This window comes from Budorcas taxicolor, chromosome 15 (assembly GCF_023091745.1).
Source record: "Budorcas taxicolor isolate Tak-1 chromosome 15, Takin1.1, whole genome shotgun sequence".
Lineage (NCBI taxonomy): Eukaryota > Metazoa > Chordata > Mammalia > Artiodactyla > Bovidae > Budorcas > Budorcas taxicolor.
Window position 1 is genome coordinate 23,787,069 of NC_068924.1, and position 24,465 is coordinate 23,811,533.

At 40.1% G+C, this 24,465-nt stretch overlaps 1 protein-coding gene across 3 annotated transcripts in view; it reads right to left on the reverse strand.

Annotated features, from left to right (window-relative positions):
• Positions 1 to 24,465, reverse strand: part of USP28 (ubiquitin specific peptidase 28) — a 70,372-nt gene continuing 45,907 nt past the window's right edge. For all 3 annotated transcript variants that reach the window (XM_052652991.1, XM_052652990.1, XM_052652989.1), the window contains exons 11-26: positions 23,964 to 24,091; positions 21,103 to 21,198; positions 16,671 to 16,850; positions 14,095 to 14,315; positions 13,164 to 13,234; positions 11,497 to 11,725; positions 9,312 to 9,506; positions 8,388 to 8,527; positions 8,043 to 8,228; positions 6,968 to 7,063; positions 6,092 to 6,270; positions 5,917 to 5,995; positions 4,715 to 4,794; positions 4,054 to 4,177; positions 2,330 to 2,525; positions 1 to 1,219 (exon numbers count right to left, since the gene is read on the reverse strand). In XM_052652991.1, coding sequence (XP_052508951.1) covers positions 1,044 to 1,219; positions 2,330 to 2,525; positions 4,054 to 4,177; positions 4,715 to 4,794; positions 5,917 to 5,995; positions 6,092 to 6,270; positions 6,968 to 7,063; positions 8,043 to 8,228; positions 8,388 to 8,527; positions 9,312 to 9,506; positions 11,497 to 11,725; positions 13,164 to 13,234; positions 14,095 to 14,315; positions 16,671 to 16,850; positions 21,103 to 21,198; positions 23,964 to 24,091 — 2,376 coding nt within the window. In that variant the 3' untranslated portion in view covers positions 1 to 1,043. The remainder of the gene's footprint in view (positions 1,220 to 2,329; positions 2,526 to 4,053; positions 4,178 to 4,714; positions 4,795 to 5,916; positions 5,996 to 6,091; positions 6,271 to 6,967; positions 7,064 to 8,042; positions 8,229 to 8,387; positions 8,528 to 9,311; positions 9,507 to 11,496; positions 11,726 to 13,163; positions 13,235 to 14,094; positions 14,316 to 16,670; positions 16,851 to 21,102; positions 21,199 to 23,963; positions 24,092 to 24,465) is intronic.

Genomic DNA, 24,465 nt, shown 5'->3' on the forward strand with positions numbered 1-24,465 from the left:
GATAAAACAAATACTTTTATTGCACATTTATAAAATCTGCATAGTTGTAGCAAGTCTTTGACCCTCCCACAATTCCCCTGGTAATCTTTAAAATTTGGTTAAAACACAATACCCAATCTGGAGCCTTTTAAAAATGGTCAATGGGATATTTCTCTCTCTACATATACACATATATATATATTCTTTTTCTTTTTACAAACCCACATCCCCTATTTTTTAAAAGGAAAAAAGGGGGTGGGGTGTCAAAATGTTCTTCTGGACCAGCAGCAGCCTTAGCCATTTTCAGATGCTAGAAAATTTTACCTTCAAATAGTTAACAACTATGAAAATGTGATCTTTAGTTAAGTTTCACAATGCTGCTATTCCATCTGATGTCCTTAATGCTTTCTCCTTTCTTTCACTCAGGACTGGGTATGAGGTTTTCTGGTTTAATTAAAAATATAAAATAAAATAGAAGAAAGAAAGGAGAGGCAGCTCTTCTTGACTTTTCAGCATCTTACTGCCACATGACCTTATGTTCTACCCACACGTGAAAGGGTGGTGGCTCATCAACAACCCATTTTTTCATCTCCTGTCAAGAGCCAGGCAACAACCCATTTTTTCATCTCCTCCCTTGCAGTTGAATTTTTTTTTAATGTCATCTGTATCTGATAAAATAACAAGTAGCTGTTCATACAGTTCAGGTCCTGATGAATCACCCTTTCAGTCTGCTGTCAAAAATACTTATGCCTGAAGGATACTCTGAGGCTCAGAAAAACCCAGGCTGTCTTGTAGAGACAAGAGACATTTCAGGGCTTCTGCCACAAGTCAACGCCTTAACCCACTGGTTCCTGCCTTTTTTTGTGAAATCGCTTCTGTGATTCTGTACCTAAAAAGTGCAGTTTCATTTTCAGTCCTTCTTTACACACACAGCATAGTTAGGATCTGGATCTGAGTCTCACTTTCCCACCTAATCCCTTTCCCAGGGGAAACACTGTGACAACAGACTTCTGTGCAACAGACGGTCAACCAAAGACCAGGCTGGGTCTTGAACACGCGGGGGCTTATTTCACTGTCACAGCTGACACTCCTTGGATTGACTCCATGACAGCTGCGAATCGACTACAAAGGTCATAGGGAGAATTGGGCCGAATGGTTGGAGGCTCCTTTAAGACAATGATTTCTGCGGAAGGATCTAGAAGTCTGGGTAGAAACTCCCCTAAGCACAGCTGCAGATTTTCTGTGGAGGGAAAATGGATGGTTAGTATACAGCTAAATAAATCTCTTTGAGTTAAAACTAGTAAGTCCGCAACAACCTCCAAGTTCAAAGCATTGCTCTGGCCAGCTAATGACAAATGACTATTCCTTCAGACCAAATCAAGAGCAAAGACATATTTGCCGACTATAGCAAAGTTTTAGGTCATTGTTTTAAGTCATCTGACATACAGCAGGATAACACTATATATTCACTTCATTATGGACATGTCTTCTAATCAATCATCCTTTAAAATTTGAGAAAGTACCATAAATATAATGTGCTGTAAACATACTACTGCCATAAAGATAACGCTGGTCTCATCCTTCAATTAAAATACACCAGTGTGTACATGGCATTAAGTAAAGCTATAATGTCACACATAGTTTAAACAAAAACTGAAAACATTAAAATGAAATTCTTAGCTACTATTATAGATTTTTTCAATAAATATCATAAACTTGAACACTTTGACAAATCAACAGAATATCTTTACATCAGTGAGCAACAAAGAGGCTTCATATTAGGATACATAACAACTTTCTAAGGCAACTAAACTCGCCTAAAAATATCTAGTTTTAGGCTCCCTCTCCAAAATGCTTTGGACAGGCACAAACATCCCATTTACTAATTTATTAACCTTGAAGGCATCACAGTTAATAAAATGTTTATGTCTTGCAACTTCAAGTCACAGGAAAATTTAATTATGGCACCGACTGGTAATCAAGCAACATAAAGAGATTTTTTAAATATTTAAACTACAAAGTTCAAGTTCAGATTTTGGCAGACGGAAAAGTAACAGCAGTCTAACACTGCTGGAGAGCAGTGATTTTTTTTTTTTTCAAATAGCACTGTGTGGCTGGCTGTGGAGGTGATTCAGCAACCACAGAGGAGGTAAGGGGAGGCTAAGGACAGGGGTTCAGGGTCCTGTTCCCTGTTTCAATACAACAGATGTAATTTTCAAGCCTTTATATGCTCGGGGATTCCAATCCCTTAAAAAGGTTTGACAACCACTGCTAGAGAGTTAGTCCAACTGTCATTTCTAGAACTCTCAAGGGTCTTAAAAATTACTGGCAATGGCAACAAACAACACACCTGCGATATCTTGCCCAAGGTAAGAGCACCAGTGGTTTCTCATGACCTCAATGGCATCCAGGTCATCCTTGGAGATGTCATTATTAATGATAAGGTGAATACAGGGAATGATTAACTCATTCATCACATTAATGCCCTCTGTTACAGAGTGCTCATCGTTTGTTTCAAAGAGAGAAGCTGCTTTGGCGTTCAGCTCCTATGGATAAAAAACAGTGGGGAAAAAAGTCTCAGAAAGACAACAAATATTTAAACAAGTAGTTCCCAAACTTCACTGTACATTGGAATTGCCTGGGGATCCTTAAAAACCACAGATGCCCCAACACACTCATGCCAATTTGATTGGTATTTGGCTGACCTAGGCACTGGGATTTTTTTTTTTTTAATGGTCCCAAGGTGATCGGAATGCAGCAAAGCCTCTTACCAAGTGGCCTCAACTTATAAGTCAAGGTCATATTTAACACCTGCTTCTATCAAAAGACCTATTCGATGGTTCTCAGTCTTCACCAAAAATCAAAAATCACCTGCAGAAGACAAGGTGGTGCCCAGGCCCCTCACCAGGAGACTGGTTTAACCATCTGGGGGAGGCCTGGGCCACCAACATGTGAAAGCCCCTTAGGCGATTCTGACACAAACCGGGAGCTGAGAGCCAGAGATGGAAAGAAGCCAAATCCTTACTACTGCCTTCCCGTGGCAGCTGAGCAGGACCTTCAAAACGTAATCTCTATTTGGTGATTTAAAAAATAAAAGCATTTGCGGTCCATCAAATCTACAAGGCTCCCTTTTCAGCTTCAAAGTGCCATGCCATATCTATAACTGACATAGGAATCCAAGTATAATCAGAAAATGAAGCTTTTGAGATACATACATGTCACAACTTAATCTCTTCCATTTGGCATTAACAAGAGGTAGTGGCAGAAATGCAAGCCTGACTCCTCCTTGGTGGAGGGTGATCCAGCTGGGTGGCAGGGAGGCCCAATGCAAGCTTAGCCTGAGGTTAACAAGAGGTAGTGGCAGAAATGCAGGCCTGACTCCTCCTTGGTGGAGGGTGATCCTGCTGGGTGGCAGGGAGGCCCAATGCAAGCTTAGCCTGAGGTTAAGCCACCTCTGCAGTTTTCTGATGACAAGCACCTGGAGGGACCCCTGGGAAGGCAGGCAGACTATGGGTGCGCCTTCCCACGCAGTAGCCAAGTGCAAAACGACCGCACTAGATCTCCTGTGGTTTATGACAAGGATGTTAACAGAACAGCAGGACCAATCCTTATGGTTCAAACCTTTTAAAAACTGGAGTCTCTTTAGATATCACTAAAGCTTCTCATCTACTAGCTTATTAGTTAGGGAACACAGACAACACATGTTTATTAGATGCTTATTATGTGCCAGGCAGAGAGAAAAAGGCTGACTGAGAAAAGGACCTATGCTCAAGGAACTCACCATCTAGCAGAGAGGTGTGTGACATAAGCTGTGATGCAGTACACATGAAGGGCACCGAAAGGGGAGACGCGGTTCTCACCTAACTCCTATCAGGGGCGGAAGAAGCATGATGCTCACTGAAGTAACTTCATCTGTTTCAATGTAAAACTACTCTTGAGGGTTTAGAACAATCTAAAACCTGCAGGAGGGTTTTTGTTTGTTTGTTTTGTTATATTTCTTCCTGGCTTCTAGGAACAGAGGTAAATAAATACAATAATACACAAAAATCGTCAGGCTTTATAAAGAGTACACACCAGAAGGCATTTTCTTCGGTATAAAGCGATCACCGACTCCTTCACACCCCGCTGGGGCCCCTTCATCAGCAGAGCGGCATTGCTTTGGTAGGCGTACACCAGGTAGGAAAGTGCCTCTTGGTACCTGAGAAAGTTATTGATGAAAAACAGCTCAGTGCTCCTTTCCCAAACCCAGGGCTTAGTCCCCATCGCTCTCTAATACAAGAATGGAAGCGGCTGCAGAGATGGAAAAGTCTTCAGCATGGAGGCAGCATGGTGTAGCTGGAAAAGCCTGAGGCCCAAAGACCACAGCCAGCCTCAGCTCCTCTGCAAACTGGCCGGGAAGCTCAAGGCAAATCATGGCACTTCCCTGGACTTCTGTTTCTCCCAACTCTACAACAAGGAAGTGGACAAGAGGCTCACTACGGTCCACACTGACTCTAAAATTCACCGTCTGAGTACATTTTCATTTATCACAAAGAAAATTGGCCATTATATCTCTCAACCAAGAAATCTATCATTATATAAAAGATGAAGACACATGTGTGATGTTCAGTGCAAACATGAAGCAGAACACTGAGGAAGGAAGAGACACAGGGTGTGTGTGGAAGGGGCTGTGGTCCTGAGAGTCCCTGGTGGGCATCCACAACCAGCATGCTCGGCAACATGAGACGCCGCTTACTTTCCTTTCTGGTAGAGTTCCAGGCCTGTCAGGAGATACACAGACACCTTTCGGAACAAACTGTAATCTTCATGCCACTTCTGAAAAGGAATGACAGCCATTCATGATTATGACCGAAACTACTACCTTTTCCCCCACAGCAAGCTTCAAACTCAGTACTAATACTTACGGAGCTCATACGGCCCGGCACAAAAACAGCAGACGCAAAAGCTTTCAGATAATAAAGTACTGGACATTTATGATAAAAGTCTACCGCTGACCTTAATTTTCCATGTCCTGTTCCTGCTGCCGAGGAACAGAAATACTCCTTTCACGTGAGCTTTAGAATTTCGGATCTTAACTTCCAACACCCATGCCAAAGTCAATCAGCTCTGATCTGAATGAATGGCCTCCTGAGTCCTGAGGAAGCCATTCAGACGAGGGAAGACAGAAGGTCAGGGCTGCTCCAATCTCAGGAACAACACTAAGCTTGCCTGGGGGGGGCGGGGGGTGGGGCACACCAAGGTGGCACCCAACAGTGTGGTACCTAAATGATGTGTTTCGTTTTTGGAAATTTGTAGTCATGCATGCATTTTAATGCATAAAATGCATTTAGATTTGAATACAGAAATATTAGAAAACTATTATTTAAAGCAAACCAAAACCATGAAGTCACGAATTGCATTGCCTAGGACAAGGCTAAAGTGAGTATTTAAGGGAAATGAAGTGCTGATCAGCTGAAGAGAAGAATGGCATAAAGAAACTGGCCATTCAAAGGGTTAAGAAAAGATCATTCATTCTGACTCAGCTTTTTTTGAGAGGGAGTGGGAGTCACTTGGCGATAATATAAAATTGTTTGCTTTATAGCTTATATATAAAGTTTATTAACATTACTACAAGTTGTACAAATTGGATTATAAATATATTTGTGCGTATGTATAATTTACTATACGAGGAGGAACATATTGGAGAAGGAAATGGCAACCCACTCCAGTATTCTTGCCTGGAGAATCCCATGGACAGAGGAGTTTGGCAGGCTACAGTCCATACGGTCACGAAGAGTTGGACACAACTGAAGTGACTTAGCATGCGCGAGAAGAACATATAAATGACAGCCCCAAATGTCTCAATAGCTCGGCCTCCTTACATTTTTGTTTTTTAATTGTTAGGGTTGCCTTAGAAATTCATATGTTTGCTCTGTAGATGTAAAGCGAAGACCTCACCTTGTACTCTTCCATATTCATGTCATCTGGACCAATCTCCTTCAGTTTTGCTTGAGCCACCTTCATAATACTGATGGATCTGTGGACAAAGTTAAGAAAGCAATGACAGTTTCCCCTTCAGAGGACTTAGTCAAGATGGAAGGAAGGGTGGTTCCCCAAAGTACTCCCTTCTCACCTTTCATCATAGCTAAGATTTTTATCGGCAAATTGTTCCAGAAGGGTCCGCTCTACTACCCTTTTGGGTGCTTCATTTTGGAAGAAGTAGACGAGCACGTGCTGAAGACGAGGGTCACTGTGAGAGGTGGGGGTCTCCTTGGCGAGCTGATAGAGCCTGGAGTACTCTTCATGGAATGCCTATTGAAGACAGAATTGGTAGTCAGAAAAGGGGGCATGGTGGGCTTGTACACACAGAAACCGCTGCCTAAGGAGGTTTTCATCACTCTAAGAAGACTTCTAAGAAGTTCTTATTGAGGAATGACAGAGGCAACTGGAACCTATAATCTCTTTGCCTTTCAAAAAGGACTAAACTCCTCTGGTACAAGAGACATCCTGTACTCACAAGAATTATTTTCCTCATACAGTGCTCAGAAAAACAAAAGTTTTAATTGTTTCAGCCATATCTTTGAGTATCAAGGACCTGAAATTTAAAAATCCAAATAAATCTATTTAAGAATCTTAAATTTTATTCAAGCACCCTAAAAAGCATGGCCTACTTTCTTATATTATGGCCTCCACATTACAAAGGCAAGGTCTCATTCACAGCTTTATTAACAGGCGCCTCCTAAGAACAAGGAGGTTACTCCAGGCCGGGTGTGACCTGAGCACTGAGTCTGCGTTAGTGCCACGAGAGGAGAAGCCATCAGTGCCGTGGGATGGCTGTGCTGTTAGTCGGGCAGTGAAGGGAGTTTTACATTTTACTTCAATGAAAACACTTTTTCAGCATCTGATATAATCACTGCCCCATGATTATGATCCCTGTGGTATAAGGATTAGAATTTAATCCTAAGTCTAATTAAATTATAATTTAAAAAACAAGACAAAACAGAGATACCTTAATAAGCCCTGCTTCAGACCCATCTCGGTCAAAGGTCTGACGGGCTTTAGCTATGGCCAGGATGACCCCTTGCATGGCAGGGCTCAGCATCACCTACCACAAGAGGGCACAAAACACAGAGAGAAAGCAGAGGAGAAAGGTTCAGAAGAAGACTGTGAAAGAAAGGTGAACAGACTGCCGCAGGAAAGCAGGGCGGCGTGCCCCCTGGCCAGCAGCCACTGCAGGGGCAGGCTCACACACCCCACTCAACACTAGCGGCCCCTGGCCCTCTGCACGACCACAAGACCTTGCCCCTGACAAGGTATTCCTATAGACTCTCTCTAATTTAGCAGATGAATAAAGAGGTATGTCTAAAAATACCTACGATATGGCACTGCTACATAATCAAGGTAAATTACAGCTCTCAGAGGGGAAAGGTCTGAGGAGAGAATTCCACCTGAGTTCTGAGGTTTGGGTGTCCATCCTGAATACACCAGTCTTTCAGAGTTTTACCTGGGTGAACAGCACATCTGAAACAGTCTAAAACTAGCAGGTACACAAATAGGACTTTATAAAGCGAAAACCTTGCGATGATTAAAAAAAAACAAACCGTCCCCCAGAAACCTGAGGACAGGATTCAGGACTGTTAGCGTGCGGTGACAGCTGCAAAGGAGGCAGACAGCGAGCAACCCGGAAATCTGCAGCTTCTCCCCGGAGCTTCAGAGTCAAAACCAGGTCAACTCACATTCGACCTGCTCACTAGACAACTGAAATTCTCGTATTTGGAGGAAATGCAGTGGACTAATGTTACCAAAGACTCCTGATTTAAAAGGCAATTTTTTGTTCAGGATATGACACATGGAACTAAATTCTACCTTTCTGAGCCACCTGGACTCCACACTGGCCTCGTAAGGACAGGTCTGAGACGAGACCTGCTGGCAGCGGTGTAGGATGGTGACTAAGGCCCTCTCGCCCACCACCTGTGTCTAGGAGAAAACACTGTTGCCGAACGCCTTACACAGCTATGCTCAGTCACGTGAGCAGGAAACACAAGACTGACGACAGACAGCTAGACCCTGACTCATCTCTGTACCTCCTCATCATATCCATCTGCATCAGATCTAACCAGAATCCTTCCCACACTGGGAATCTCGACTTCAGAGACCTCAGCATTAGGCTGGGCAGCAGACCCTGCGTCACGAGCCTGTGGGGGCTGCTCTGACTGCTCTGCAAGGCTTGTTTCCGGGGGCATGGGCTTCTTGGGTTCAGCTTCCTTAAGCTGTGGCAGCAGAACGGAGAGAAAGAGTAGGAAAAAAACAGAAATAAAGAGGGACTGGTTAAATGCAGCAGACACAGAATAACAGAAATGTGAGAAAACTGTGGCAATTATTGCCGAAAGCCCACCCCTCCAGATTTTGGGCTTCTAGGCCCCTCTCACCTCACTCAGTGCAGCTTCTACGCCACTGTTCTCATAGGCATGTGCTGTGTTTGCTATCGCCTGGGCAGTTTGCTCCTTCACGATCACAGCGTGCTCAGAGGACAGGCACCGAGCCCCATGGGAAGAGGCTACTGAAGATTCTGAGAAAGAACGGCAGGTAGGAATCAGCATCTGGTAATAAAACCACTAGAACACTCTACAAGGCAAGCAGGACTGGATACAAAGTTTAATGTGCACACCTTCTAACTAACCTTTTGAAAAAATTATGTAAATTTCCCCTAGAAACTAGTGGCTAAAAGAAATAGCTACTTCAGCAAGGAGTCACTGATGATTCTGTAAAGTTTAATGTGCTCCCAATGTTGTCGCTAAGAGTCGGACACAACTGAGCAACTTCACTTTCACTTTTCACTTTCGTACACCGGAGAAGGAAATGGCAACCCACTCCAGTGCTCTTGTCTGGAGAATCCCAGGGACAGGGGAGCCTGGTGGGCTGCCGTCTATGGGGTCGCACAGAGTCGGACACGACTGAAGCGACTTAGCAGCAAAAGCAGCAAATGTTGTCGTATTTCTTCATGGCAAAAAGGCTTCCTATAAACAACTATCCGTTAGGAAGATCACCTTTACAGAACAGTTTTCATAAAATCTACCTATTAATCTTACCATAGTTCCTCCTGCAACCTGGGAAATAAACACTAAACAGAATGAAAGTACAGGGAGCTAGCTGCTCATCTTTCTGCTGGTACCTCTGCTCAGCAGAACTGACTGTCTAGAGCCACAAGCTAGGCTGTCAGGTTGTGCAACACCAACTCTGATCCCACTGCGCAGAGCATGGCATGGCTCACTCAGAGGACGTGCACGGGGCTGGCTACCGGAGTGCAGCGTGAACTCCCCCAAGTCACTGGCATAAATGCCCTGCTCAGATACCTTGTGATGGAGAGAAGTCCTGTGATGCTGAGCTGGTGGAAGATTCCATCTGAGGAATTTTGCAAGACTGCTCTTCTTCCCATTCCTCCACTTCTTGCTCAAACCTCCAGTTATCTTCCTGAATGTAATGCTTAAGTTCAACAGACAGAGCTTCTACTTCTCCTGACATCTGATCTAATTCATTCGGGGCCGCCTCTAGGGAAGAACAAAGACACAGTTAAAATAGAGTCCCACCAAGCAAAAGGTCTCAAGGAAACCAAAGCTCCTTTCCAGAAAAAAAGAAAGTAAGACACTTTGTCTTTTTTCTTACTTTTAATGAAAAATACACACATAATCCATCCATTGTCCGAAGTACTGACAGTATCAGGCCAATAGTCACGGTTCCCCAAGAACAGTGGCTGGCATATTGGAAGGGAGGGACATTAAATATTTGTTAAATGAATCAATCAATGGTAACAAGTGAGGATTTGGAGTAGAGGCCAATCACGGACAAAGTAGCAAAAACAAACCAAACATTTCTTGGGAATTCAGAAAATCATTAGATTCAATGGAAATTTCAAGATAAACAGTTTTATCAGTGTAAACAATGCCCCTATCACTGATAAGAATATCCATCTCCAGGACCTCCCTGGTGGTCCAGTGGCTGGGACTCTGAGCTTCCACTGTAGGGGACATGGGTTTGATCCCTGGTCAGGGAAATAAGATCTCACATGCAATATAGTGTGGTCAAAAAATAATAATAATAAATTGAATTAAATAACAAAGTATATCCATCTCAAGATGGTTGAGAGTGAAAACCAAGACATTTATACTGCCTAAAGTTTCACATAATCAAGTGTTACCACAAAGCAAAGGGATACAAAGGTTAGATCAATAAATGGATCAATAATACCTGGGGTTCACTAAAGGCTATGATGAAAAATGGCAAGGCTATCAATGACATATTCAATCTCATTTCCAACCCTACAACCGAAACAAATCATAAAAACCTACAGAAGAGTAGCACATCCACATACTGGTTGCCGTTAACTAGTCTTTTCACTAAATGACAGTTCCCACTTTTTGTCTATTTCTATAGATGAGCCATACCCATTATAACAAGGCCCCTATATACCACCCACAGCCAGAACAATCGTTTCTACAGAAACTCCCACGAGCAGCTGTTCCTGCCCTCACACTGCAAACATGCATTTAGGACGATCAGTTACTGTGAAGTGAGCATTCTCTCCATCCCCTACTTACCAAGCACACAAGAAAGATCATTTGCCGCCCAGACAAAATGCTTATATGTTTCCTTACTGATGCAACACAGTAAAGTTTGAACATTAAAAGAAGATGCCCTGTATGATCTCAGATGTGAAAGAAAAAAGAAAGTGTAATATACATGGAAAACAGCATAGAATCTGGAACCAGAATATTTACTGGCTGTATGACAAGTACAGAACCTCAGCTGGAAAATATGGGTGATAAGAATTTCTGCCCTGCCTCCTCCGTGTTAGAGTTAATAAGTTATTAGAGGAATAAAGCTTGAAAGCATGCAGTAAGGAGGAAAGTACCAGCATAAATGATAATTATGATTACTGTAGGCATTAGTAGCGGTATTATGAGAAGTCTGAAACCGCTGAGGCAAATCCACTTGTAAAATCTGGCTATTCTCCAAAAGGTGCAAAAAATATGCACACAAGAATGTCACTAAAAAAGGGAAAAACTAGAGGCAACTTAAAAGTCTATCAACAGGAGGCTGGTTTAATACATTATATATATACTCAATGCAATGGAATTATTTTACAGTTGTTAATAGGAATAAGTTGGTTCTACTCATAAAAAGAGAGATTGCTAAGAAAAACAATGAAAAAGATGCCAAACAGAATGGAAAAATATCCCATTTGGTGGGAAAAAATGGGGTATAGGTAAGATATCAATAAATAAAACTTAGCATCTGCACAGAACATTTCTAGGAGACTACATTAGGAGCCTAAGAATGGATACTTGTTGGGCTCAAGGAAGTAGGAAAGCAAACTTATTTTTCCTTTTTCTTCTCTTTTATACTATTTGTGTTTCTTAAACACATCATTACTTTCTAATAAATCTGAGTTTAATTTTTTTTTTAAAACTACAAGACTGTTCCCTTCCCTGAGAAGTACACAATCTCCCCAAGCCTGGCCTCTGCTTACAGTGTTTTTACCTGCATTGAAGTGGGGTAGCTTGTCGTTAATGTACATCAGGCAGTAAGCACTAACATTTCTCTGGCCCCCATAGGAATCTCTTTCAAGTTCTTCCCAGGAAGACTCGGTAACAGAGATGTCGTTGTACTTGAGCCAGACTTGTCGCGGCTGATTATAGACATAGGCCCAGTAGTGCCCCGCGTTCGCCTGTCCTTCGTGAACAAGGACTGCATGCAAGCGATAAGGCACCTGCAAGTCAGAAAGGGTTCCCCGTGTTAGATGAAAGCAAAGTCATCCGACAGGAGTTTACATGACAAAAATTCCAAAGCATACCCAACCATAAGACCGAAGAAAACTGCCCATTTACACATGTGTTTGATGTAGGGTTCACATCAACAAAACATCTTGTTGATTCAAGATGAACTGAAAAAAACACAACCTTGGAATCTCCCAATTATGTCTCCATTCCTGAATCTTTAAAATCAGACGGCTAAACTAGATGACCTCTGAGACCTCTTTCAACTCTATAAACTCCTATGATTATAGATCTAAAACAAAAGATAACTGAGACCTATTTATTCCCCCAGTTCCAAACTCAGTCTATCTAAAAATAGAAGCACCATGACCACTCATGTTGAGAAGATGCTTACCACACCTGGGACCTGTAGAAGTTATGCTGTTCTAGGACTAAGTTTTATTAACTAAAATTAATAAAATTTTCTATTAACTAAAATCTAAGTTAGCATATTTCATTATGAATCAGTCACATGGTCTTTATATTTCTTCTTGCAGGTAATCATCCACTTATCTGGGGTGAAGACCCTTTTAACTACACACTTATTTGTTTCAAAATCTGAAAATCTTCCCCTGCCCTGCCGCCCCTGCTGGCAATATGGAGAAAGTAAGAGTAACGCTTAAGTGCTAAGTTAAGTATTGGTGAAAGAAAGGCGAGTCAGTAAAGTAAAATTACATTCAATCAGTACCTTGACTTGTTTTTACGGTGGTAAATTTTTTAAAGAATAGAAAAGAGAAAACGGTCAACACCCAAGACTCACATGGTACATTCTTGCTATGCAACACAACTATGGTTTCCCGTGACCCTAGAAACAGGGCTCTCCTCCCACAGTCACGCATTTACACAGAAGCCCGTGGAAGGCAGCCCCCTAACTGCAGCCTCTTTCCCGTCTATGCCCAGAATGTTATTCTAAATAAAAACATATATGGAAAGTAAGAATTTCTGCCCTGCCTACCTCTCTTTTGGAATTAACAGAGACATAAAGGTTAAAAAATCATACTGCTAAACAAAGGATCATGAAGGATCACGGTACTTTGCAAAGGATGGGGAACCAGTCTCTGGTCAGGTTTCCTCCACTGTACTGCTTAATTACCATTTTATGAGAAATTTTATTAATATTTAACAACAAACCTTTCCAATACACAGAAAAAATACCATGTGGCAGACTCAGGACAAATATGTTTTACATCCTGTTGGTGGTAGAAGGAAGATACACTGCTCTTTTTTAGCCTAAAACACAGAATAATACATATTTCTTTCCAAAATTAATTCTTATATCTTAGGGAAGTTTCCATTCAGTTTCAAAGAAAACCATCAACTTCTCTGTCTGTATCTGCCCATTAGCACCATTAGAACATGCCTTGACTACTTCCCCATCAATTTTCATTCTACCTGACGGAGGAGAGGATCACAGTACATCTGCTCAATAGTCTGGGTAGTGCTTGCAATACCGTTCTTTAAGTCTGTTAAAAAAAGAACACTCAGTTATAATGATTTCATCCCATGTCACATATGCAGCTTTAGCTCTACAAAGACTACAGCTTCTCTCTACCTGAGGTTTCCACCCTTTCAGCTTCTCTCTACCTGAGGTTGTCACCCTTTCAGCTTCTCTGTACCTGAGGTTTTCACCCTTTCAGCTTCTCTCTATGAACCATAAGGAAGCAGGCAGTTTTAAAGAAGCTAGTGCTTTAGGTTACAAAGACTTCTAGTTTAATATAACTACATTAAGATTTCTAAAAAAAACTTGGGAGGAATCTAAATTTGTATCATTTACTTATTTATTGCTCCTAGATAAAAGGAGAAAGAAGGGGAGGACAAGAAATGAGACAAGGCCAAAGGATTTTAGAAACAAAATGCTGAATAATGTGATTTTACACTGCATGCATTAATCAAATATTCTTTGCCTCCTTAACTGTCAATAAAGCATACTGTATGTAGAAAAAAATTTTAAAGTGGAAATTCAGGAAACTGCAATTCTAAGTTTGGGTCACCTGATGTCAGAGTTCAGATAAGCTACAGGAAAAGAAATCCAGCAGACGCAGAAAATTCTCTAAGGTGAGTGGCACTGTGTATCCAAGATACCCAGGAATTCCCAGAAAATTTGAGGAAGAAATCTAGGGAAGAACTTTCATGGCTATATTACTAAAGCAAAGTGTCTGACCTAATCTCACAGGGAACAAAAAGTACCAAAGAGGTCACAATTCCTCAAATTCAACAGAGTACATGGAAATGACAGGATGTGTCTCCAAGGTGCCTAATTTCCATGTATTCACACAAACAGAAAAGGCAAAGAGTAACCCTCTGACAAGCAGAAAGAGCCAACCTTGTATATCCTGTTCAATCTCGTTCCTCCACCTCTGCAGGCAGGTCTTAACAAAGTTTATCTCCTCATCTGTGACTGTTCGAGGAGCTGGGTGTGCGGGCATTTCCACGGAAGAACGGGGAGGTGTAAGTGGCTGCTCTGCCATCTTAGACTTGTATACAGAATCTTCAGAGGAAGAAAAGGTTCCTTCAGCTTCCTGAGACGTGCTCTCTTTACTTGTACTGAAGGAAGATTAAAAAAAAAAAAAGCTCAGATGATAATTTCCAAACTACGTGTGTGTGCTCAGTCGCTAAACCATGTCCGACTCTTTGGGACCTCACGGACTGTAGCTCTGGAGGAGGGCATGGCAACCCACACCAGTATTCCTGCCTGGAGCATCCCATGGACAGAGGAGCCTGGCGGGCTACAGTCTATATGGTCGCAAATAATTGGTCAGATATGACTGAAGCAACTTAGCATACATGCATGGACTATAGCCTGCCTGGCCCCTCTGTCCATGTGGTTTCCCTGGCAAGAATACAGGAGCAGGTTGCCATTTTCTCCTCCATTTCCAAAATACATCTTTGCCTAAACTAATACACTCTGTAAAGCACGCTCCTCTGTGGGAAAGCACAGCTACAATTTGTGAGTGTTTACTCTATAAAGTTACTGAGCCAAACCTTTCCTTTACAGGCATCATCTCATTTAACACAGCTTGCTGATGAGGCAGGTACTATCACCAATCCTATTTTACCAACTTTCAAACCCAAGATTCAGAGAAATAAAGCAGTGTTCCCAAGTTCACCCAGCTAGTCAAGGACAGGGAGGGATTACACTCACATCTGCCTCACATAGTTTACAAGTCTATGGTACTTGCTTTCTAACCACTTGTAACAATGAACCTTCTTCTCAAGAAGACAGGATGAGAAGGAACATGGAAAAGATGAGATGGGGAGTGGAATAGTCAAGGGATCAACTATTGTGTTTCCAAGATGTAACTGACCAAAGTGAGATGGACAGGTGGATCCAGGAACAAAATACACCGAAGAAAAATAGCATCAGCTGTATACCCAGCATGCAGGAACGCAAACGAGGTGGCACTCTGGGAAAGCACAGGGTGCAGAACTTGCAGGCAGACAACTCCAGCTCCACCACATCTCAGCTAAACACCCAAGGAGACGGTAGTAGCCTCGGGTAAGGAATCTGACACCTCAGCTGTAAAAGGTGGATGCCAGCCACTTTACATCATTGTTATAAACTGAGAATAATGTATGTAAAGTAACTGTTAATTTATCTACTAATTAACTAACACCAAAAAAAACTGCACACAGACAAATCAGCAGGAATACAAATGAATCTAAGTATACTTAGGTTTCTGTTTCACATCAAAACTGAAGAACATAAACTTTCCAGTTCTGACTTAAACTCTCACTCCCCTTCCTCGCTGCCTCTCTCCCATATACAAAATAACGGAGCAAACCTCTTTTCCCTGAGGACCTATACATATGGGAAAACAAAGCCAATGTAAGCAAAAGAGGAGATGTCTCAATCTCAAAAAAGACTACACACACACACACACACACACACACACACACACACACACACACAGATCAACTTTAAAATCTAATATCAGTCAGTATCATTTCATATTATTAAAACCGATAAAACCACTTTTTAAAAATTAAAATCATTTATATTTTACAAAGGACATGAAAACAGTCTACGAAAATCCAAACACACACACATAGGTAGAGCATAAAAGTAAAGGAACCCTCCCTCCACCCTGTGCCTCGCGCCATCCCCTAGAGATAACTGCTATTACCATTTGTTATGTTCTGTCCAAACAGGCACTCTGCACACACATGAATGAATGAATAGTAACACGTGTGTGTGGGAGGGGCGGCAAGGGCGGCGAAGGAATGATTGGGTTTCTTTTAAAAACATAAAAAAGTCTAAACTCTTCTATAGGCTCTAGTGTTTTTGCTACCCAGGACACACAGATCACATTTGATCCGAGCTGGCCCCAACGGCTCCTCCAGACCACAAAGGCTGTTGCACACAGCTGAGCCAGAAGAGAATCAAGGCCCGTGTGCCATGGCCTCTCCGTCTCTTTGCTGGATAAGCTGCTGGAGGTTGTCCTCTTCAATTTCTAGCCAGTTCTTTCTCTTACTCTAATTTTCTACTTGTAAATAAGTTTCCCTTTGCTTGATGTTTACTCAGACGTGCAGACTCCTTCAGCAGACGAGTGAATGCCATGTTTTAGAAAATCAGTGGCTGACTGTTCCTCTGGGAAAGGCCTTTCATGGCAGTTAGCTTATAGCAACCTCCAAGCCAGGTGGGCCTGGCAGAGAATGAACACTGTTCCAGGCAGTTCAAGACGTCTCTGTAATAATCCCAACTATCCCTTGGGTGAGATGAATGCATGGGTGGGAATTACGAACAATTCACTTAAGTGGCAAAACCCTTCCCTATAAGACAAAGAGCTCATGGCCCGTGAGCTCTCACGGGGCGAGTGTTCAACAGGTGGAAACATGGCACACAGCTCCGATTAAGCCAAAATCCCCAATATATACTATTTTAAAACTTGTTTCTGTTACCTTTCCTTGGATGTCAGGTCAGAAGTCAGGCAGTGTGCTGAAGAAAGTGGCTCTGTAATGCACCCACCACTTTGAGATGCAGAGCTCTCGGAGGCAGGTTTTGTACTAGCAAATTCAATTACGTATTTCAACATGTCTGGAAGCGGGAACCGGGCTGGGCCCGAGCCATACTTCACATACCTACAAGGCAGAGAAAACGGTACTCTAGTGCCAAGGCATCATGTTCTTTCAGGCTTGCTGCATTATTATATGGAGAGTCAATGGAAAGGCTTATCCCTAAAGGTTACACAATATTTAATATGTTAATCTACAGAGCAAAAGTTTACTAACTACGGAAGTGAAAACAGATGACAATCTGAATCTTTACACTTGACAGAAAGCATTTCAGGTGGGCTCCTATTCAAAGTCACACCAATGGTGCTTTCTCTTAATTCAAATCACATTTAGGCTCTACTCATAAAAGTAAACTCTATTTGTTAAAGGAAGAGAGATATATCATCATTATTCAAATCTGAAAATAATGCTGTTGGAACTATTAGGTTGGTGCAAAAGTAATTGCAGTTTTGCATTGCTGAAATTTGCCATTTGATGTTGGAAATATCTTCTTAAATAAATGTGGTTATGTTATACATTTTAATGTACATTTCTTGCTTTATGCTTTTTTTGCTAATGGCTTATTACTTGCTGTTTATTTTATATGTGTTTTAGACTATGGAAATGATGTTAGTTAGAAAGCAAATTCAAGCTATTTTCTTATTCGAGTTCAAAATGGGCCATAACGCAGCTGAGACAACTCACAACATCAACAATGCATTTAGCCCAGGAACTTCTAACGAATGTACAGTGCAGTGGTGGTTCTAAAAGTCTGGCAAAGGAAACTAGAGCATGAAAGATTAAGAACATAGTGGCCGGTCACCAGAAGTTGACAATGACCAATTGAGAGGATCACTGAAGCTGATCCTCTTACAACTACAGGATGAGTTGCCCAAGAACTCAGTGTTGACCATTCTGTGATTGTTTGGCATTTGAAGCAAATTAAAAAGGTGAAAAAGCTCAGAAACTGGGTACACTCATGAGCTGACTGAAAATCAAAAAACTTGTCACTCTCAAGTGTCATCTTCTCTTATTCTGCACAACAACAAACCATTTCTTATGGTTTGTGATGTGCAACAAAAAGTGGATTATACATGACAACCAGTGACAACGAGCTCAGTGGCTGGACAGAGAAGCAGCTCCAAAGCACTTTCCAAACTTGCACCAAAAAAGGTCACGGTCACTGTCTGGTGGTCTGCTGCCGGTCTGATCCACTATAGCTTTCTGAATCCCAGTGAAGCCACTACCTCTGAGAAGTATGTTCAGCAAATGGATGAGATGCACTGAAAACTGCAACGTCTGCAGCCAGCACTGGTCAACAGAATGGGCCCAATTCTTCTCCATGACAATGCCCAACCAAACGTCACATAAACAATGCTCCAAAGGCTGAACAAATTGGGCTACAAAGTTTTGCCTCATCTGCCATATTCACCTGACCTCTCGCCAACTGACTACCACTTTTTCAAGCATCTCAACAACATTTTGCAGGGAAAACGCTTCCACAACCAGCAGGATGCAGAAAATGCTTTCCAAGAGTTCATCGAATCCCAGGGTACAGATTTTTATGCTACGGGAATAAGCATACTTTTTTCTCGTTGGCAAAAATGTGTTGATTGTAATGGTTCCTACTTTGATTACTAAAGATGTGTTTGAGCCAAGTTATACTGATTTAAAATTCAGGGTCTGAAACCACAAACACTTTTGTACCAATTCAATGTACCCAAGGTTTTTTTCCTTTGCTGCATTTTAGATCAAGTAATCTGCAATTAGGAAATATGAGAGAGAGAAAGCTGGAAATGGGAAGTAGGTGTTGACAAAGGTCAGAGTTTAAGTCCTATGTACACTATGATTCACGTACTCATTTAACAGAGAAGGCCAGGCATAAATTACTGAAGATTTCTTTGGAATCAGTAAATAATAAATGTCTTCAATATGTAATCAAAATAACTAATTATTTTAGTAATACCCAATGTTCTGCCATTACTAGCACGTTACCCTATGAAAAGAGATTTACTTTAGGGAATTCTACAGTTCACTGCAGTAGAGAGTCTAAATGGTACATAAGTTGACTCACAGGTACAGGTAAACTATAATTTTGGGATTCCATTTACAAAAGGAGAGAGTCACTTCACATTTTTCTTCTCTGAATAAAGTGAAAGAAATAGCCGCAGAACTACGGCGAAGTAAAACCGTCTGTTTCTATATCAAAAAGGACATTATGAAATGAAAAATAAAATATAATGCAACTCAAAATCAACCACGTTAGAGGATATGTAGCACAGACACTTCATCCTCTTACAGTATTGTAAAGTAAAATAAAGTAAAAATAAAAATTAAAAAATAAATAAATAAAATAAAAGAAAGAAAGAAAAAAAAAATAAAAGAGAAACAGAATGATTTCTCCTGTGGATTTGCCTGCCACAGAGAGTTTTGGCTTTCAAAGAAAAGGATGTTAAATATATAAAGCTAGAGGAACTTTAAATAACTGTTTCTAGTCCTTAGATCTGTATCTTTGGCTTACTTTCAGCCATCAACTTATCTAAACTTGACTGATCTTTCAAGATCTATTTTCTCCATGGTCTTCTTTCAGTATGTCATTCCCTTTAACACTGAAGGAACATCTCCCATCTCTGAACTCCTTGTCTATCCCACAGACATGGTAAATGTCTTCTTAGGCACTGTTTATTGAAAGAATTTAATACATGACTGCCTTGGACCAAAGGAAACCTCTTTCTAGTAGAATTGCAGCACTGATAATCTGTCATAAGGTTTTAAGCCATCATTTTACATACATAACTCTTCCCAGGTTTGTTGTATTTTAACATGATACTTATACAAAATTTCAGGAACAAATCTTCTTTGAGAAACTTATCTTCGTTTCTATGACATCATCATTTTCCTGTTCTTCTAATGAATTCCTTTAGACCAACTACTTCATACAATGTATTAATTTAGTAGAATTAGAATGAAAGTGGTTTCAAAAAAGACATCTACACTGTACACAAGAAATCTTATTTTTAATATGATATCAAGATACTTTTACAGAAGAAATGGTGAACTTTTCTTTTTAAATAATAAAAGTAATACATATACCTGGTAAGAAAACTCAAATTCAAAAAAGGATAAAACAAGCCATAAAAACCATCCATTCCCACCTCAGTTCTATTACCTAATGGTATCCATTAACAAGTTCCTTGCAAAGATTCCCAGAACTATGTCACACACAGAGAAGCAATTTATCAAAAATAATTACTTAAGTAAGATTATCCAAAAATTTAAGTCACTTTATTTTAAAAAGAAAGTCATATTCATACTACAGAAAATACTCCTGTATGCTATTTAAAATCTAAATAAGTCAGAATGCCTAGCTGGTTATTGGCAAATTGAGTATTTTTCAGTTAAAAAACATCAAACATACCAGGTATGTTGTATGAAAACAATTATAACTTTCCAATCTTATAAAGTATCACTCAAACTTTTAAAGTAAAATATTGCCATAGGTATAAAGTCCTGTAAATCACTTCCAAGAGTATCTGAGGACTCAATTTTCAGCTAAAGTCTATATTAAGACAACGAGATGATGGATCATAACAACTCTTGGGTAAATTCTTCCTAAGTGAGAAGGAGGGAGCTGGGAAGTGGCACCCATAGGTGCAGGGTCTTTCTCAGGCTGGTATAGCAGGGTTTGCCTCTCAGGGAAATTACTGAGCTAGCAATGAAGCAGTCAGAGGTAGCATAGTGGTAGCAGCAAAAATAGTAAGTAGATAAAGGCAAAAAAAAAAAAGCCACTGACATTGTATGGAATCTCCTTCCTAAAGACTAAATTAATAGTCTCTGACTAGAGAGACGTTACACTGATTCCTTCTTAGGAAGTCATAGGGTGACTTCACAAAAGCAGTCAGCAAGAACACGTGAACAATGACTTCTCCACAGGAGAAAGGACTTCGTATGTGTCAAAAATACAAGCACTCTCTTTGAGTCAGCGCTGCTGACTTGTTTTACCTTTACCAGGCACTTAAAAGACTGCTTTCTCAAGACAAAGGGATTAGAGTTTTGTGATAGTTACCTCTCCTGTGTTTGTGAACACGATGGCAAGGAAAGCAGAAAAAGTAAAGAGCTATAAAATCAGAACTTGGCTTCTCTTCAGTACACTGTCAATAACTCACCATGTGACTTGGGTCAAAGGTGTCCTGGGACCACCACTGCCCATCTTAAAGACTGTTTTACATTTTCCATATTCATTTTATAAAATATATTAGTTAATACTTAAACTCTGAATTAATTTTTAGGTAAAAGCAATTAATACCCCATTCTAAGTACAAAGATGTCTACGACTCACCTTTCCAGTTTTTGCTGCAGAATTTTTATTTCTTCTTTGAGTTTTCGAATACACTCTCGCTTACTTCGAACAAGTTCTTTGCTCCTATACATATACCTAAGCAAATAATAACCCACAAACACAATTTATATTTAAAAACATTAATAACACAAAGTTTCAGCAAACTTTGGATACAAGGAAACTGCCTTAATCAGACACAGGATTAGTTCTATGTTAGCTCTATGAAAATACAGAGCTAACATCATATTTAATGATGAAAGACTAAAAAAAGTCTCCCCCCCTAAGATCAGGAACAATCCAAGAAGAACCACTCTTGCCTCTTCTATTCAATGTTTTTACTGGAGGCATACTCAGTGCAATAAGGTAAAAAAAAGGAATAAAATTCATATAGATAGAAGAGGAAGTGAAACTGCCTTCATTTGCAGATAACAGGATCATGTACATAGGAAATCTCAAGGAACCTACAAAAATGTATCAGAACTAATAACTGAATTTATTAGTAATGCCAAAAGACACAAAGTCAATTAAAAAAGAAAGAGGAAAAAATCTATTGCATTTCTATATATCTGTAAAGGACAAATGAAAAGTAGATTTTTTTTTCCAAAGCCATATAACATCAAAGGCAATAATTATTTAGGAATAAACAACCAGATATGTGCAAGAACTGTACACAAAAAAAACTATAAATCGCTGCTGAGAGAAATTAACAAAGAGTTGAATAAATGAAGCTATACCATGCTCATGGACTAGAGGACTAAAAATTGCTAAAATGTCAATTTCCCCAAATTGATCTATACATTCAACACAGTCCCAATTAGAATCCCAGTAGCTACCAGGGGTTTTGACAAGATGATTTTAATACTTAAATAGAAATGAACTGAGAGTAGCCAAAATATTAAAAAAAAAAAAAAAAACAATAACACAGTAGGAGATTCATACTATCTGATGTCAAGATTTATAATAAAATCACAGTAGTTAAGAGAGTGTGCACCGGCCTAAGATTACACCACAGACAGAATAAAACCTCCAGAAAAAGACCCACAAATGTAAGTCCAACTAATTTTTTTTAAAAGTATCAAGGTAATTCAGTGGAGAAAAGGGAGCTGTTTAAACAAATGATGCTGAAATAACTGGATAACCACATGCCGCCTTACCACCTCCTGCAAAAATATCCCCTTACCTCATACCATATATGAAAATAAACTCTAAATGGTCACAGACATGAACGTAAGAGTAAAGGTCACAAAATTTCTAGAAAAAAAATCAAAGAACTTTGTGACCCTGGGTTGGAAGATTTCTTAATTAGAATACAAAAAGCACAAACTATGAAAGGGCAACTGATATATTAGACTTCATCAAAACTAAAAACTGCTGCTCTTTTAAAAACACTAGCAAAGAAATGGAAGAGACAAACAAAGATAGATTTAGATTCGTATGTAAAATATATAAAGAACTCTTACAACTCAGTATGAACACAATCAACCAAACTAAAAAGTAGGCAAAAGATACCTCCCCTAAGAAAATATATAAATGACCATTAATTAAGCACACAAAAAGATGCTCAGTGTCATTATCATGGAAATACAAGTCAAAAGAAAAATAAAGGTATTCCTATAAACCCAATGAACAGTGAAAATGAAAGTCGATCAGTCATGTCTGACTCTGTGCCACCCCACGGGCTAGCCCGCCAGGCTCCTCTATGCGTAAGAGTTCTCCAGGCCAGAATACTGGAGTGGGTGCTAGCCATTCCCTTCTCCAGGGGATCTTCCCAACCCAGGGATTGAATCCAGGTCTCTCGCATTGCAGGTGGATTCTTTACCATCTGAGCCACCAAGAAAAGCCCCAATAAACCCAACAGAATGGCTAAAATTTAAAAGACTGATAATTCCAAATACTGGTGAGAACTTAGCAAATGTAGCTTTCATACACTGCTGATAGGAACACAAAATTATATAGCCACTTTAGAGAACAGTTTAGAAATTTCTTATAAAGTTAAAAAAATACTTTTCATACAATGACCAGGAATCTCACTCCCAGGTATCTTATCCAGAAGCACTAAAAGCCACACCAAAACTTTTATATGAAAATTCATATTCATAATAGCCTAAAACTGGATACATCTGAAATGTCCCTAAATTAGTTAATGGAAAAAATATTGTGGTACATCATACAATGTAATACTACTCAATATTAAGAAAGAAATCACTGATACATGCAACAACACATATAAATTCCAAAAACATTATTCTAAGTGAAAGACCACAACAGGGTGCATAATGATTATTAATGTCCCTAACTGTAACACTTGATAAATGACAAAACTAGACGGCCAGAGAATAAGTCAGTGGCAGCCTGAGGGTAGAGGGAAGGGACTGACTATAAAGGGGCATGGGCGATGGAAATATTCTGTATCTTGACTGCGGTAGTGGTTACTTGACTGCATATAGTCATCAAAACTCGTCGGCTGTACACTTAAGGATGGTAACATTTCTTTGTATGTAAACTATATGTTGATAAAACAGACTTAAAATTCCGTCAGTCTGTCTAGTATTTTTTTCAGGAATACAAATAGTATTCAGATGAGAAAGAAATACATGGCAGCTATTCCACATACTGTTCATCATCGCAGAGAGCAGAGCTTTCACCTAAAGCCTAACTACTCAAATTGTGGTCCAGAGATCAGAAAATAGCATCACCCTGAGAACTTCTTAGAAATGCAAACTCTTGGGCCCCCACCTAGATCCACTGAATCCAAATTTGCATATTATCAAGACCTCCAGGAGAGTACTAAGGACATTACACTTAGTACAAGCTGACTTCTGCCACAGCACAACAAGAAGACAACCAACCACAGAACTCACCTGTCCATATAAATGATCTGAGGAAATTCAAGCTTATTGTGAATTTTCTCTGGCTGACCCAGGGATTGATTGAACTCAAATCTTGAGAGTTCAAAGGTCAACACTGGAGGTAGCTTTGTAAACCAACGCTAAATCAAGAGTAGAAATAACAGGAGCAAAAAGTTAAGTTTAGGAAACAGCAATAGCCAGATTTAAACTATCCCTCATTAGACTCTCTTTTGGTATAGAATTTATATTCAAATCAAACTCATACTGAAATTTTTTTTTAATCCCAAATAGTTAAAATGCCCATACAGAATCATGCCTTCTTACAGAATATGGTTAAACGCTCCTCAAGACGCCAAACTGACAAGCCAGTGAACAACATTTTAATTCAACTATCATCGTCAGAAATACTGACCTTTAAATATATGACCTGTACCAAAAATCTACATATCATTCACTACATCATCAGCATTTAAGAGGCTTAAAACCTGGAGAAAATAGCTAGCCCAACCAATCA